Source organism: Semicossyphus pulcher, unplaced genomic scaffold (assembly GCF_022749685.1).
Source record: "Semicossyphus pulcher isolate SPU_LCO1_2020_fin unplaced genomic scaffold, fSemPul1.0.p SCAF_23, whole genome shotgun sequence".
Lineage (NCBI taxonomy): Eukaryota > Metazoa > Chordata > Actinopteri > Labriformes > Labridae > Semicossyphus > Semicossyphus pulcher.
In genome coordinates, this window is record NW_027211697.1 from 3,335,766 (window position 1) to 3,347,883 (window position 12,118).

The 12,118-nt window shown below is 41.1% G+C and overlaps 1 protein-coding gene across 1 annotated transcript in view; it reads left to right on the forward strand.

The window, feature by feature from the left end:
- cpt1a2b (carnitine palmitoyltransferase 1A2b) overlaps positions 1–12,118 on the forward strand; it is a 42,815-nt gene that overhangs the window by 14,508 nt on the left and 16,189 nt on the right. Inside the window, exons 8-13 of the mRNA XM_069674911.1 lie at positions 192–299; positions 1,549–1,636; positions 2,556–2,751; positions 5,833–6,021; positions 6,691–6,796; positions 9,700–9,816. Of these exons, the coding sequence (XP_069531012.1) occupies positions 192–299; positions 1,549–1,636; positions 2,556–2,751; positions 5,833–6,021; positions 6,691–6,796; positions 9,700–9,816 (804 nt within the window). The remainder of the gene's footprint in view (positions 1–191; positions 300–1,548; positions 1,637–2,555; positions 2,752–5,832; positions 6,022–6,690; positions 6,797–9,699; positions 9,817–12,118) is intronic.

The following is a 12,118-nucleotide window of genomic DNA, read 5'->3' on the forward strand; positions in this document are numbered from 1 at the left end:
GCTTTATTTTTACCCTACCACCTCCTTTCACATCATCTCTCCAGCCTTCTCTACAACAATCTGTCCTTCCTAAACTCGTCTTCATAATCCTCTCTTTGCCATCTCTTATCCTGTCTTCTACACTTGCATTAGAGACTTACATTGCATTTTACTGGTTTTTAATTCAAGTGATCTGTGTGCTCGCTTTACAGGACTTTCTGTATGTAACCCCAACCCCAGTGCAGGCGGCCAGGGCAGGAAACACCATCACTGCCTTGCTGCTCTACCGCCGTAAGGTCAACAGGGAGGAACTCAAACCGGTAAGACCACATACATTCACATGGAGAGTAAAGCATTAATGGGTTGAATTGTTTGTGTTCATGCAATGTTTTGTGACATGATCACATGTTTTTGAAGGGTCTGGAATGATACAGTGTGGCCAAAAAATAAATATTAGGCCTTAATAAAACTGTGGGTTGAGCATGGGAGCTAGGACTGTTGGTGTCTCAAAATCAACACTAAAATGCATTAAATAGCGCACTGCTCACAAGGTTTGCGTTCAGCCCCGATAAAACCTGGCAAAACTTTAAGTTATATGGTAACTCTGGTGGTTTTAACAACCTCTTGTTTATGTTGTATTACGCAAAGGCACTACCTTACGGCTGGGTTGATATACACATAACTACTGATTAGGTAAAGGCTCTGACACACCCTGAAAAAAGGAGAAAAAACATGGTGATCTCCCCAGAAACTGGAGCAAAACAAGCGAACTGTTTTAAAGACCAGCTCCAGTCATGTTTTAAGACATGCTCTGCTTGAAATACTAAATTGTGTCTGATATGTTTTTTCTGCAAAATACGTTTAATTACCTTGTAAAAATCCTCCAAAGGCAACTCCTCCTTCTGCCTCTGAATCTGCGTAGTCCACGCCCACTATGCACATTTCCAACCGCCCCCTCTGTCGCAACACGTCTCTGCCATCGTTTAGTGGCAACTTGTTGAAACAAGTAAGTTTGCAAAAATTACGATGACGCTTACAGCTGAAGTGGTTGCCTAGGTTACATAATAATATGCACAGCGTCACTCTTTCCATTAACGGGATTAGCTCCATAAGTTTGTGACGTCTCAAACCCTGCCAATCTGAAAACGTGTTCGGCCCAGGCCAAGCCATGGTGATGACTGCTTATGTTGTCCCTGATATGTCTGGTAGCACATGAAAAACACCACATGGAGATGTTTACAAGGTTAAACACTGGATTTTCACTGAAGGGGGTCTTTAAATATTTGTAAAATGCCTGCCAGAGAGGAAGTGGTTGGTGTAATGGGCGAAGCCTCAGTAACTGGAACTGATCTCATACAGAGGGCCACATGTCCTTTCATGTAACATTTTATAATGTAGTCATCTTTTATAGTCCAGAACTGAGAGACAGGTATTGATAACGTGTGTGTGTGTGTGTGTGTGTGTGTGTGTGTGTGTGTGTGTATGTGTGTGTGTGTGTGTGTGTGTGTCTGTGTGTCTGTGTGTGTGTGTGTGTGTGTGTGTGTGTGTGTGTGTGTGTGTGTGTTTCAGAGTCGTGTTCCAGGTACTGTTATCCCTCTATGTGCTGCACAGTGTGAAAGGATGTTCAACACAACACGGACACCAGGGGTTGAGACCGGTAAACACACAGACACACACACACACACACACACACACACACACGCGCACACTTTACTGTTGTATATGTTTTCCCTTTGCTTAAGAGATACATCTTCACATCAGCCTTCCCCATAGTATCATTATTGTTGCTGCTAATGCTAATAGTAGACCTGTTGACTTCAACTGTTACAATTACGATTACCTCAGCCTTTATCATTACTCTGCTTCTCTCGCTAATTTATTTATTTATTTATTTATTTAGCCAATCTTCACCCTAATCTACCACTATTATTGGCATTGCAACCATAAGTATGTGTCTGTTGTTGTTCATGTAACAAGGACATATGTTGTTGTTGTGGTAACAAGAACATATGTTGTTGTTGCTCTCTTTGCCTGTCTCTATCCTGCATCTCCTTCTATCCCATTTTCGGCCCATCCAGTCGAGGCAGATGGCTGTTCAACATGAGTCTGGTTCTGCTCGAGGTTTCTGCCTGTTAAAAGGAGGTTTTTCCTTGCCAATGTGCCGAATTGCTAAGTGCTACTCATGGTGGATTGATGTTGGGCCTCTCTTTAAATAACTTAACAAAGAGTCGGTCTAGACCTGCTCTTTCTGTAAAGTGTCTCGAGATAACCCTGGTTATGATTTGGCGCTATACAAATAAAATTTGATTGATAAATTTGATTGATTGACATCTGTAAACATCTGTATGGGGCGTTTAGGGTCATTTAGGGTCAACGCTGGAAATTGGAAGCGGATGTTTAAGTCGGACATCAGATTTTATGTGTAAAAAAGATTTGTTATGTATAAACCAAACAACACCCACATACATATACATTGTTATCATTAAGTATACTGCAAAACATAAATAAAGATAAGCACACACACATCTGCTCACTAAAAAGGAGTTTTAATGACGGAAAGAATGCTTCCTTCACAGACGTGCTCCAGCACTGGCAGGACAGTGAGTTTGTGGCAGTGTACCACAAGGGACGCTACTTCCGCCTGTGGGTGTACCGGGCAGGTCGACTGCTGTCTCCCAGGGAGATCGAGTACCAGATGCAGAGGATTATCGATGACCCTTCACCCCCGCAACCCGGAGAGGAGAAACTGGGAGCTCTGACTGCTGGCGACAGGTAGGAAAAAAAGCCTGAGGAGACGGCTGCCACACGGTGTTTTTTTTTACCTGTAGAACCAGTTTGTGGTATTTATTTAGTAGTACTGGCTGAGTGCATGGCTCACACCTGGGTAGAAGAAGGGTTAAAAAACAAAACTTTCATATGTCAAACTAGACGAGTTCAATCTGAAAAGGACATAGTATTGCTTTTTCTGCCATTCAAGAGTGTTTACATCAGTATTTTTTAGATTAGTGGTGAAGCAAACTAAAAAGCCTTCTACGTCAAACTCTTAGATTTTGGATTTCTCATTGGGGCGGTTATTTAGAAACAGCTCACTAAGAAGCGACAGGTTACATCATGTATTACAGAGGAAGTGCATCGCTGTTAAAAACTTCCTTTATCCAGAGTATGGTTTGCAGTGATAAGAACTGCCTGAAATTGGAACTGCCAAAGAAAAGAAACAGGCTGCGTCAAAACTACATCAAAAAGTGGTTTAAGGAGGCAAAAGAGAAAACACTGCTGACTGAAATGCCACTTAATGTGATCCTTTCTGAAGTATTTAAAAGATAATTGTCTAAAAAAAAAAAACAATACTTCAAGACAAACAAATGCGTGTGGCGATTGATATGATGTGTGTACTTGTAGTGGATCAGAGTTCCTGCCAAGGAGCCCGAACAGAAAACGCTCGGTCCCTTTTAGCTTTTAAGAGTGAGGTGGGAACAGCAGTTCAGATATATATTCTGGCCATGAAGTTTATAAGTAAGAAGTAATCAATCCTTACAGAAACGGTCAGCCAGTGTAAGGTCATTCAAACAGGAGTAATATGTCTCTTTTTTTTAGTTTTTGTTCAGTCTTGCTGCTGATTTTTAAACAATTAGCAGCCTTTTTACTGATTTCTGAGTTCTACCAGTCAAAAGACCATTATAATAGTCTGATTGTAACGAGATAAATGCATGAATGATAGTTTGTGTGTCATTAAAAGTCAGCACTGATCTTATCCTGGCAATATTTCTGAGGTGACAGTAGCACGACTGGATGACTTGATGTTTCTTAAAAGTGATGGGGGACAAAGGGGAGGACCGGATGACAGGGTGCAACTTATCTGGACCAAAAATCACAATCTGTTTTGTCAGGGTATCATTTAAGACAATTTGCTGACGTACTTTTTTCAATATTTGTATAACAATTACTGAGATTTGAGAGGTTTGGAGAGGCACTAAATTTTATTTTATTTTATTTATTTTATTAGGTTATGTACCAGGGACAGTGCACACTCAGGTACCTTGTTAGTTAGCGAAGAGGCAATTTTTCATCTGACGTACAAGGACAGATGTTTTGAGTCAGCATAAAAAACTTAGGGTGGGAGTACAGCTATGTACTGGGAAATGTAGCTGTGTGTCATCAGCATAGCCGTGAAATGATGCATTATTTCATTGTGTAATAATGTGGTTTAGTGGGAGCATAGAGAGAAAAAAAATGGTCCCAGCATTAACCCCTCAGGGACTCCACAAATCACTGTGGAGCGAGTGGAAACATGATCACCATAGACACAAAACATTTTCAATCTGTCAAATGGTCATATTGACATTTAAGATGTGGTAATTCATTCACAATGTGAAATCGCGCATTAAGTAACATGCAAGAAAACATTCCACTTTAAAGTTGAAGGTCATTTTTTTTCTTCAGTCTATAGCCTAATCCGGCAAACTACCGGAAGTTGGCAAGCCGCCATTACTGCGGTGGCGCCACCCTACAACATCTGTGCGTTTGAATGCAAGCTGTCCTCAGAAGTGAACAATTTTCTACATTTACTGTGACTTTCTGTGTAACTTTACTTTTGACAACGATGTAAAGGACATCGGGAAAAACCTGTGGAGTCATCGGCTGTTTTAACAGTGCACAATACACAAGCATTAACGTCCTGAACATTCCCTCTGTATGAGACCAGACGCTCTAGATAGATTCACTGGCGGAGGACTAAGATATTCTTCAGAAGTGAATTGACAATTTATTATAATTATTATATTATTATTATTAAAGTAATTTCGTCTCTCTCTGACTGACCTGTAAATGCATTTTGTTGTTCGTCCCCAGATGATTATTAAAATGATCGCGTAACGTTCCTACACTAGCTAGTTAGCATAATTAAGTAAGAGCTGCATGTAATCGTTACAGACCAGCTGCATTAGCAGAAAAATGTAAAATACGTGCTGAATGAATATCTATTAAAAACGTATCGCCTGATTAAGTACCGACAGCCTGTCTAACATCTTTAATCCAACTAATTAAGCTGCCATCACAGTCAGCAGGCAGCAGCAGACACGGAGTGGCCACCGCAGTAATAGCGGCGCCACAAGATGGCAGCACACACAAATGGCTCACCGGATTATTCTATAGCTCACGTTTAATATTTTCCTCACAGCTAATTTAATAAAATAACTTCACACATAATTCACTTGTGGTCATGAGCATTCAATTGGATCACAGCTTGTTTTATAGGTTATTTTACAGGAAATAGAGGACAGAATATTTTGCTTTGTCAGCTGTTCTTACAGGAGTCAGCTGTCACTACGTTGATTTCATGTCCATTGTGCTGCAGAAAAACAGAGAGGGGTTAGAAAGAAGAAAGGTCAGAGGTCATGCAATGGAAATAAAGAAAGCCCAGGGATAAAAAGAGAGTGAACTTGTATCAACAAATCGGCAAATGAGTGACAAGTTTCCATGACTTTCTCAGACAATGAAATGCAGGATTGCGTGCATGTGTGCGTGGGTTGTAACTGAATCCCAGGTGTGTTTGGGCTGATGGCCAGGAGAGATAACAAGAAGTTAAAACGTATGCCTGAGCATTCTGAAGGAGCAAAGAAAGTACAACCAACTACATATGTCACTAAGTGAAGGCAGAAAAGAAAAATGTGTGCTCACCTCTTCTTGTTTTGAAGATCTACATGTCTTCATAGTGACGTGTGTGTATGTGTGTGTGTGTGTGTCTGTGTGTCTGTGTCTGTGTCTGCGTGTGTGCATTAGGCCGGATGATTATATTAATAATAATCAGGAATCTAAAGTGTTTTACTAATGGATTGTAAACCTCCCCTCCCACAGGGTTCCTTGGTCTCAGATGAGGAAACAGCACTTCAGCACCGGTACCAACAAGCGATCGCTGGATGCCATTGAGAGAGCGGCCTTCTTCGTAACCTTGGACGATGAAGAACAAGGCATGAGGGGAGATGACCCTGCGGGCAACTTGGACCGCTACGCTAAGTCCCTGCTCCATGGGAAATGTTATGATAGGTGAGGCAATTACAGAGGAAAGACATTAGACGGGCGTTGTGATTTCAACCAGTGATAGGTTTCATTATGTCGCACCAAACTCTCTGCTCTTTGAATCCCATCCCATCTGCAACAACACATTGCATCATAATGGTGCAAAGTAGAGAGAGAGTGCAACTAAGTCCCACACCCCATTAGAGGTTCAACCTCAGCACTTTTGTCTGTTATGAGCAAAAAAAACTAGTGTTTAAGAGGACAAAAGTGGATACAATAAGATGTGAGGCATCTCTCATAGCTACGGTCATTATCAGTGTGACCCATTGTGCTCTGTCAATAATCACATTGGCAAGATCATCATATAGGTAATTATGGCAGGATTACACTTAAACGCCAGTTCAGGGTTGTGGACAGGTCTGAGAAAGGACAAGATGAGGTAAAGCCATATTAGCATCCTAGGGCTAGCATTTAGCTCAAAGCACTGCATTGAATTAGTACAGTCTGGCCAAGCAGCTAGCAGCGTGGGAGACTGTAATTCCTGCTAAACATGATGTTTCAATACAAAGTTGCTCATTTCGTCATCCCCTCCTCAAACTCTCGTCTGTTTTTCTTTTGTGATTTAGTTTGTCATCCTGACCAGTTCTCCTTTTGCTGCTTTCTCACTATCTCCATTTGTTTTCTCTTGTCTTTCAGGTGGTACGATAAATCCTTCTCTATTGTTATCTACAAGAACGGGAAGAACGGGCTGAATGCAGAGCACTCCTGGGCGGATGCACCAACAGTGGCTCACCTCTGGGAGGTGTGTGTGTGTGTGTGTGTCTGTGTTTGTAGTTTGTGTTTGTCTCACAAATGTGAATTTCTGCTTACCAGTGTAGCGTAAATACATTATTGAATATTTCAGAATTTGCACTAGTTAGGAAGAACATCACCTCCGCTATGGAGGAGTAAACATTTAGTAATAATTCATCTTATTTTCTGGGTTGAAGTTGGATACATTGACAGTTTCTGCTTTAAAAAATGATAAAGACAACAGCTTTGTGATAAATGAAGCCTTTTTATTTATAATAAAATGATTACAAGTGAATGAATAGATGAGGGAGTAAATAAGCATAAAACAGATAATACAGATGAATGAAGGAGAGATGGCAATAAGGCTGGGTTATAGTGATGAAGAATATGAGTTTGGTTTATAAGAGGCTAAAGAAGAATTTAAGTACTATCCTACATCAACTTCAACCACAGCAGCATCAGATACTTTCAGCTTACTTGTTGCAGAGTTGTCTCACAGAGGCTCCAGTCTGGCGATACCAGCTCTGGCCAAAAGCAACCTCCTCGGTGGGTTGGTAAAAAGTCTCTGGAGTTTAACAGCTTTTCAGTTCTTTAAAGGAGCGCCGACTGCTCCAGATGCTGGTCTGTCAGAGGCTAAAGTTGGATTAACAAAAACCTCAAACTCAAAAGTAACTTAGAAGTAGGGCTGAATAATCAAAATTGTATCAAAATTGCAATATAGCCTACAGCAATTTTTAAACCCCATTTTTAAACTTCATAAAGAGTTACAAAAAATAAATGAATATAAAGAAACCACTATCAACAGTGATGTTATCATCAGTGATAAACAGTGATGATAAATACACAACATTTCTATTGAAGTGTAACCATAGAGAAGAAAGCAGTAGACGTAAACAAACCTGAATTAAAAGCATTATCCTAATAAGGGTTCCGAACAGTTTATTTCCTCAGAAGTAAAATTTCAACATTATTTACTTGAATATAAATGATTTAACTCATCAGACAGTTTAAATCTTCAAATCTTAGTGGCACATTAACTGCGGTCAATTCATGGCAGTATGACTACACTGACTAAATGAGGTGTTATAATTGTTCTGTATGGATCGTACAAAGGTGTTAATTAAGCCAATATATTAAGAAACACAAGCTGATTAAATTAAGATGATTTGATCACCAGTTTACCCTATTTCATACTTGATTATGAAATCAAGTCTTCACTCAAAAAGGGGATTTACGACGTGGGTCTGGTTTTTGCTTAGGTTTGGAGAGGGGGGTGGACTGTGTGTGTTTATGCATGCGTTTCTGTTTGTGTGAGGCACAAAGAGGGGGAGAGAGTGAGAATGAGGGGAGTTCAGTCTGTTGCTGCTTATACATCCTGCTGTTAATTGTCTTGAGTTATACAATCTCTTTAACATGCTGTGGAACCAAAGTCCTGGGCTGGACAGTGTTATTGTTTTACATTTAAGCCTATCCTTGTTTGTGAGAAGAGCCTTTAAGAGGTTCACTTTAGACCCCCCTATGGGAAATGGGTTTAGTGTCTGACCAGATTCAGCATTACCTCTCAGGGATTTCCTGCTGTTTCCCGATAAATGCCACTTTTTCAAAAAGAAACGCCTGTGAAGATGCCAAAAAAATACTGATGATGACACTGCTGCAGTCCCCAAAGCTACGTAACAGCTTAAGTGAGCCATCTGAATGTTTGTGTGCTGCCAAAAGGAAATATGAAGATCGCTCCATCAGGGAACATCTGACAGCTGCAGTAAAGAGGTTGTGTGACAACTAAAGAAAGTAATTTGGTCTTTTTACTTGATATTCTTTTTGATTGTTACGTTATAAAATTGACAAACAATCAAACAAAGACAAAAATATCTGCAGGGCATGGGTTTCATGTGTACACTGACAGTGGTTTAAAGAGCAGAGGCAGTGGTCTGCCGAGCAGTGGAAAGAAACGAATGCATCATCTTACCGCTGCTGATGTTGTGGGCGGCTGAGATATGATGGAAAGTGAACATCATGTTGCTATGGTATACATTTGGGGGCAGTATGTGGGCCTGCTGAAGCGCTAACGGGACGGTGAAACTCCACCGTTAATGCTTCATGATCACGGCCACTGTGGTGAAGGAACTTTCCTAGTTGACCAGTCTTTACCTTTTCCACAACCAACTACTTCTAAACTTAGTCATTCGTTCCACCGTCAGTCTGTCGTCTGAGATAGCTAGATAGATACTCCATTAATAGCCAGAGCAGCAGCTGGTCACAGTAAAGACCACACGGTTCATTAACCTCTTTCACTTTTGTTGGCATTAAGCTGCTATGATGCAGACTTACAGCTACACAATCCAAGCAGTAGTTCTAAGTTAAACATATTTTTAAAGAAGGGGTATTATGCTGTTTCCCATTGGGTGGGTGAAGTTTCAGATCTGTAGGTAAAAGTATGTTGGAGTAGTCCCCTGCTAAAAAAAGTCTTAGGGTGCAGGCTGCTGTGAACGCTTGCTTTTAGACAGACTTCTCAATAGGCTTCACTTTGTGATGTCTATATTTGGGCATCTGCCCGAGACACAGCAGAATTCCTGCCCCTGGCACAGGTCAAGGACACGCCCACCCAGCAGCTCAGTCTGCCTCGAAATTGTTTTCACTCAACGGCTCTGCTTGTCAAGTTGGTTAAGAATGTCTTGGAGAAAGTGCTTCTTTGGCTGTGAAGGAAAAACATGCTGTACGTGTACTGTTTAGTTGACGTAAAGGCTATAGATCATAAAGTAGTTCATATAAACCCACCCTGACCTTTTAGGGTCTCTCTTTGTAAAATAAAAAACTATTAAAGAAGAAGTGTAAAAATGCAAGTGTAATGAGTGGTTGTATTGTTTATTTGGACTCTGTGTTGCATATTTTGATGATGTGTCTTCTCCTCTCCAGTACACTCTGGCCACAGACGCCTTCCAGCTGGGCTACACTGAGGACGGACACTGTAAAGGTGAAGTGGACCGCTCACTACCCCTCCCCCAGAGGCTCGCCTGGGACATCCCCTCAGAGGTACACATGCCCTGCAAGACGCGCGTGATTGTCTCCGATATCACTCTGTAGTTATTTCTGGAGTTATCAGCACCCGGGCCCCATGTGTGTAACGTTGATGTCATATCATATGTTGTCGAGCGGGCACAAGTCACAGGACCATCCACTTTAGACTGACATGCAACCAACACCTGCTCACCTACAGTATATAAAACACAAAGGTTAGGAAGTGGAGAGATATTTGGGAAAACAACTCGTTTAAATCTGTTGTATTATTTACACAGAATTTTAAACCATATCTAAGTGTACGTTACTAAAGTGGCCTCCTGGCACCGGCCTCCTCTAACTGGCACACCTATATGGCATGCTGATAATCTCCTATCACATTGTGTAAACAGACCTGCTGTTTGCTCATTATGAAAGGATCAGATTTGCTTCTTGAGCAGCCGTGATGGTGTTTGTTTCTGGCTGCATGGCTTTAATATCGGCCACTTCAGAATCTGGGGGCCACAGTATCACACCAATAGGCCTGTGTTTTAGCATGGATGTGGCAACACGAAACAGTTCACACTGCAGAGGTTACCATAAGATCTCTTTTGTAATCTCTTAATCTAATTTTTGGAAAGTTGTCGTAGGCCAAAGAACATGCATAAGATCTGAGAGAAAACGTTTTTATGCAATTAACAGTGGGTTCTGGATTTTTATTCATCACAGTACCTCCATCACCACAGCACTACTTTGTGTAGAATCTAAGCAAAGACATTTACATTAACTATATAAGTTCACAAATACATTCTACAACATTTAGAGATAATCAGGTGTATCGATATTTTCTTACATCCTACAAACCCACCTGCACTGTGGCAACATACAGTAATCCCTATTGACCTGGGAGTCGGAGCCGTAGCAGTTTTTTGCCTTTTAGTCCTTCATTGTTCTCTAACTGGGCTGCATGGTGATGCAGTGGTTAGCACTGTCGTCTCACAGCTAGAAGGTTCCCAGTTCAGCCTGTGTGGAGTTTTCATGTTCTCCCCTTGCATGTGTGGATTCCCTCCAGGTACTCCAGCTTCCTCTCATAGTCCAAAGACATGCTCGTTAGGTTGTTTGGTGACTCTTAATTGCCTGTAGGTGTGAATGTGAGTGTGAAAGGTTGTCTGTCCAGGGTGTACCCCACCTCTCGCCCAATAACAGCTGGGATTAGCTCCAGCCAACAGGATACAGGATAAGTGTTATAGATAATGGATGGGTGGATGTTCCCTAACTAAGTTAAATCAAAATGTTGTTTTTAAATGCCAGAAGTTAAATAGAATATATTTTTGTCTGTGGCCAGCAGCTCTGTGTTGGGACCCTGTCCAATAGTTTAACCTGCCCTTCTGCTGAACTTTCTCTTTTCATTTAAACAGAAAGAACTCAAAACATATTCACACAATGCAGTTATGAAATAATTTCAAGAGTAGAAAAATCCCTGGTAAACAATACTTGTTATTTTCTGTTATGGCTGTCTGGAGGATGCAGAAAGGAACACGCAGTGCAGCTGTGATGGATCAGGGACAACAAAAAGTACAGCAGTTATTCCTCGACAGTGGTACGCTTTTTTTTCACTGTGTCACTATAATGTATTGACAACATTCAGGGCTATAGCAATTGAGTGAACAAGGCACGGTGAGGATTTGTGTCCCACTATCATCACCAGTGTAGCCAATGACTTCAGTGTTTTCAAGAAAGTTTACTCATAGCTCAGATCAGGACCATTTTTCAAGTTTAATCGTAAGTGGTGCTCAAGTGGTTGCACGCAGTGAGCAGCGGTGAGGATGGCCTTAAAGAGACAGAAGCTAAAGTGGCTAGTTTCCCACAGAGGCTAAACTGTAGGGCTGCGTCGAGGGCCAGGATGAGATAATAAGGATTTCTTTCAACTGTGAATCATGCAAAGATACTCTTGTGTAATGCCTAATAGATCTATAGAGTATAACAGGTCCTCTTTAATAGTAAAAGTGGGATTCTGTTAAGATTTACATTACATTACCTTACAATAATGATAGTGAGAGTAACCAGCCTGATCATTTACCTATACTAGTCTGCATCTGTTGCTTGTTTCAAACAATATTAAACATCACACACAACACAGTGTAATCTCTGTTAAGGAAACTTCATGATGTCAGTACCCAAACTTATTGCTCTTTGCTCTGTGATGTGGACTGTGTTGAAACACGTGTTGCTCACAACAGCAGCTTACCATATAAGACTTTGCATCCTAACGCAGTATTTCACAATAACTAGGGCCTCTGAGGGCTGTTTTACCGTTTCCAGCAGGTTGCATAAAAGG